The sequence below is a fragment of the Aplysia californica genome, unplaced genomic scaffold, assembly GCF_000002075.1.
Source record: "Aplysia californica isolate F4 #8 unplaced genomic scaffold, AplCal3.0 scaffold02660, whole genome shotgun sequence".
NCBI classification, from domain to species: Eukaryota; Metazoa; Mollusca; class Gastropoda; order Aplysiida; family Aplysiidae; genus Aplysia; species Aplysia californica.
This window is the reverse complement of record NW_004799930.1, coordinates 1-4896: the sequence shown is the minus strand read 5'-3', so window position 1 is coordinate 4896 and position 4896 is coordinate 1. Positions and strand designations below refer to the sequence as shown.

Sequence of the window (4896 nt, the reverse complement as noted above, 5' to 3'; positions counted from 1 at the left end):
TGCCCGTTTTACACAGTTAAATTATATAGAAAAAACGCAAAGGGGGAAATGGAAAGTGGCCGTTTGTACAGGTGGCCGTCTTATAGAGGTGGCTGTCAGGGCAGGTTTGACTGTATATACTATAATCTCACAGTTTAATTTTTTCGAACCCTAAGAGAGGCCTTGATGAAAAAAGTGACGTAATCGGAGGTGTTCTACAATTTCCAATTTCCACTTTTTTCTGCTCCCGAGGCTTTATAATAACTTCTCTGTAGTCATGTTATCATCTTACACATAATTAGTTTTGTGCTGTACTGTTATCCTCAAATGAGATCAAATTTGTTTTTCAGTAGTCTATACGTCTCCCGCTCCAGGACAGTTTGGATCCCCAACTCCCTCTCCTAGTGCTGGACAGTTTGGATCCCCAACTCCCTCACCTAGTGCTGGACAGTTTGGATCCCCAACTCCCTCACCTAGTGCTGGACAGTTTGGATCCCCAACTCCTGGTTCTAGTCAGCCATGTGTCTCTGGATGGTCCTCGTGGATAAATGAACATTCTCCAGTGGGCACTGATGGTGATAATGAGAAGATGAGTAAAGAAGAACTAGCCAAGTTTTGCCCCAATGGAAAAATCACAGACATCCAGTGTATTGACGCACAAACTGGAGATGATTCAACCAGTCTGGCAGAAGCCTCCTGTACTGTGGAGGGAGGACTTTCATGTACAAGCCTTCCTTTCCCTGGCATCCCTCCTTGTCATGACTACAAGATCAGATACATGTGCACCTGTTCAGGTGAGGTGACTGTTTACATCCGACAATATTTCCTTTGTATCTAGATGTTGTCCCCAAAATATACATTATTATGTTCCTTAACAGTCCTACCTTCAGCGTAGAGTGTTTAAATCAATGTTTGGGTCCACACTGCCATTATCAAGTATAAATTTAGTATAGTTTTGTCATTATATCTTTTTTTATTATTTAAGTATTAAAGTTTGTCATTATAATATCTTTGTTCGTTATCTAAGTGTAAACTATTGACATTGGAATTGTTATATTTTGAATATCTCATACCATCATTTTATAACATTGAAGGACTTTTATTTGGCCCAGATTCACAATCAGATGAGTATATAAATTTAGCCTCTTTAACTTGTCCAGCTGCTCTTTTTTTGGATCACCACAAGTCCTTCATTGGCCTTATACTTTTCTGAAAAAATAGAAATTGTGTTTATTAAAATTAGTTAACTATTGATATACCTACCTTATTGTCTCTGTCGTTCTCAAGAGTCTTCCCCTCATTAGTGTTAGCTTATTTCCTTTCGACTGAAAACTCTCTTACATATATTGAGGTTAGTTTTCTGAACTGCTAATCAGCTCTGCTGAGGAGTCTTGTAGATCCATACTTTATGAAGACGTTCTGTGTTAAATTCTTACTGAAGCCTCGTTCTTGAAGATTGTGCGAAGATTGTGGTGGATATTATAAATCTTACTCTTTGGTTAATTGCTTTCATTTTTTTTTAAAAGAAAGGTAATTTGTCTTTTTAAAATTCTTGTGTCCTTCTTTCAGAGTAGGCTACTGTATCCGTGTTTCTCCCAAAATTCAAATCATACTTTATCAGTGGAAGTAATGATGAATCTCATAGCATGAGGGATAATTCAATTCAAACCTATCAGAAAATATGTGCATATAAGATGCTTTTTTTTTCTGAAGCTAACCCAACACCTAGTGCTGGACAGTTTGGATCCCCAACTCCCTCACCTAGTGCTGGACAGTTTGGATCCCCAACTCCCTCACCTAGTGCTGGACAGTTTGGATCCCCAACTCCCTCACCTAGTGCCGGACAGTTTGGTTCCCCAACTCCTGGTTCTAGTCAGCCATGTGTCTCTGGATGGTCCTCATGGATAAATGAACATTCTCCAGTGGGTACTGATGGTGATAGTGAGAAGATGAGTAAAGAAGAACTAGCCAAATTTTGCCCCAATGGAAAAATCACAGACATCCAGTGTATTGACGCACAAACTGGAGATGATTCAACCAGTCTGGCAGAAGCTTCCTGTACTGTGGAGGGAGGACTTTCATGTACAAGCCTTCCTTTCCCTGGCATCCCTCCTTGTCATGACTACAAGATCAGATACATGTGCACCTGTTCAGGTGTGTTGACTGTTTACATCCGACAATATTCCCTTTGTATCTAGATGTTGTCCCCAAAATATACATTATTATGTTCCTTAACAGTCCTACCTTCAGCGTAGAGTGTTTAAATCAATGTATGGGTCCATACTGCCATTATCAAGAACAAATTTTGTATAGTTTTGTCATTATATCTTTTTTTATTATTTAAGTATTAAAGTTTGTCATTATATCTTTGTTATTATTTAAGTATTAAAGTTTGTCATTATATCTTTGTTCGTTATCTAAGTGTAAACTATTGACATTGGAATTGTTATATTTTGAATATCTCATACTATCATTTTATAACATTGAAGGACTTTTATTTGGCCCAGATTCACAATCAGATGAGTATATAAATTTAGCCTCTTTAACTTGTCCAGCTGCTCTTTTTTTGGATCACCACAAGTCCTTCATTGGCCTTATACTTTTCTGAAAAAAAAAGAAATTGTGTTTATTAAAATTAGTTAACTATTGATATACCTACCTTATTGTCTCTGTCGTTCTCAAGAGTCTTCCCCTCATTAGTGTTAGCTTATTTCCTTTCGACTGAAAACTCTCTTACATATATTGAGGTTAGTTTTCTGAACTGCTAATCAGCTCTGCTGAGGAGTCTTGTAGATCCATACTTTATGAAGACGTTCTGTGTTAAATTCTTACTGTAGCCTCGTTCTTGAAGATGGTGCGAAGATTGTGGTGGATATTATAAATCTTACTCTTTGGTTAATTGCTTTCATTTTTTTTTAAAAAAAGGTAATTTGTCTTTTTAAAATTCTTGTGTCCTTCTTTCAGAGTAGGCTACTGTATCCGTGTTTCTCCCAAAATTCAAAACATACTTTATCAGTGGAAGTAATGATGAATCTCATAGCATGAGGGATAATTCAATTCAAACCTATCAGAAAATATGTGCATATAAGATGCTTTTTTTTTCTGAAGCTAACCCAACACCTAGTGCTGGACAGTTTGGATCCCCGACTCCCTCACCTAGTGCTGGACAGTTTGGATCCCCAACTCCCTCACCTAGTGCTGGACAGTTTGGATCCCCAACTCCCTCACCTAGTGCCGGACAGTTTGGATCCCCAACTCCTGGTTCTAGTCAGCCATGTGTCTCTGGATGGTCCTCATGGATAAATGAACATTCTCCAGTGGGCACAGATGGTGATAATGAGAAGATGAGTAAAGAAGAACTTGCCAAGTTTTGCCCCAATGGAAAAATCACAGACATCCAGTGTATTGACGCACAAACTGGAGATGATTCAACCAGTCTGGCAGAAGCTTCCTGTACTGTGGAGGGAGGACTTTCATGTACAAGCCTTCCTTTCCCTGGCATCCCTCCTTGTCATGACTACAAGATCAGATACATGTGCACCTGTTCAGGTGAGTTGACTGTTTACATCCGACAATATTTCCTTTGTATCTAGATGTTGTCCCCAAAATATACATTACTATGTTCCTTAACAGTCCTACCTTCAGCGTAGAGTGTTTAAATCAATGTATGGGTCATTATATCTTTTTTTATTATTTAAGTATTAAAGTTTGTCATTATATCTTTGTTATTATTTAAGTATTAAAGTTTGTCATTATAATATCTTTGTTCGTTATCTAAGTGTAAACTATTGACATTGGAATTGTTATATTTTGAATATCTCATACCATCATTTTATAACATTGAAGGACTTTTATTTGGCCCAGATTCACAATCAGATGAGTATATAAAATTAGCCTCTTTAACTTGTCCAGCTGCTCTTTTTTTGGTATCTCCACAAGTCCTTCATTGGCCTTATACTTTTCTGAAAAAAAAAAAATTGTGTTTATTAAAATTAGTTAACTATTGATATACCTACCTTATTGTCTCTGTCGTTCTCAAGAGTCTTCCCCTCATTAGTGTTAGCTTATTTCCTTTCGACTGAAAACTCTCTTACATATATTGAGGTTAGTTTTCTGAACTGCTAATCAGCTCTGCTGAGGAGTCTTGTAGATCCATACTTTATGAAGACGTTCTGTGTTAAATTCTTACTGAAGCCTCGTTCTTCGAAGATTGTGGTGGATATTATAAATCTTACTCTTTGGTTAATTGCTTTCATTTTTTTTAAAAAGAAAGGTAATTTGTCGTGTTTTTAAAATTCTTGTGTCCTTCTTTCAGAGTACTGTGTCCGTGTTTCTCGTAAGATTCAAAGCACACTTTATCAGTTCAAGTCATGAGGAATCTCATAGCATGAGGGATAATTCAGTTCAAACCTTTCAGAAAATATGTGCATATAAGATACTTTTTTTTTCTGAAGCTAACCCAACACCTAGTGCTGGACAGTTTGGATCCCCAACTCCCTCACCTAGTGCTGGACAGTTTGGATCCCCAACTCCCTCTCCAAGTGCTGGACAGTTTGGATCCCCAACTCCCTCACCTAGTGCCGGACAGTTTGGTTCCCCAACTCCTGGTTCTAGTCAGCCATGTGTCTCTGGATGGTCCTCATGGATAAATGAACATTCTCCAGTGGGCACTGATGGTGATAGTGAGAAAATGAGTAAAGAAGAACTTGCCAAGTTTTGCCCCAATGGAAAAATCACAGACATCCAGTGTATTGACGCACAAACTGGAGATGATTCAACCAGTCTGGCAGAAGCTTCCTGTACTGTGGAGGGAGGACTTTCATGTACAAGCCTTCCTTTCCCTGGCATCCCTCCTTGTCATGACTACAAGATCAGATACATGTGCACCTGTTCAGGTGAGTTAACTGTTTACATCCG

At 38.2% G+C, this 4896-nt stretch overlaps 1 protein-coding gene across 1 annotated transcript; it reads left to right on the top strand.

Moving 5' to 3' along the window:
* Nucleotides 1-309: 309 nt before the first annotated feature.
* On the top strand, nucleotides 310-4864 carry LOC101847087 (nuclear pore complex protein DDB_G0274915; the record flags this gene model as incomplete). Its single annotated transcript, XM_035973750.1, is given in 4 exon segments — nucleotides 310-773; nucleotides 1693-2133; nucleotides 3088-3221; nucleotides 4460-4864. Coding segments are annotated over 4 exon segments (1185 nt in total), but the record flags the coding sequence as incomplete, so codon positions are not given.
* Nucleotides 4865-4896: the final 32 nt, after the last annotated feature.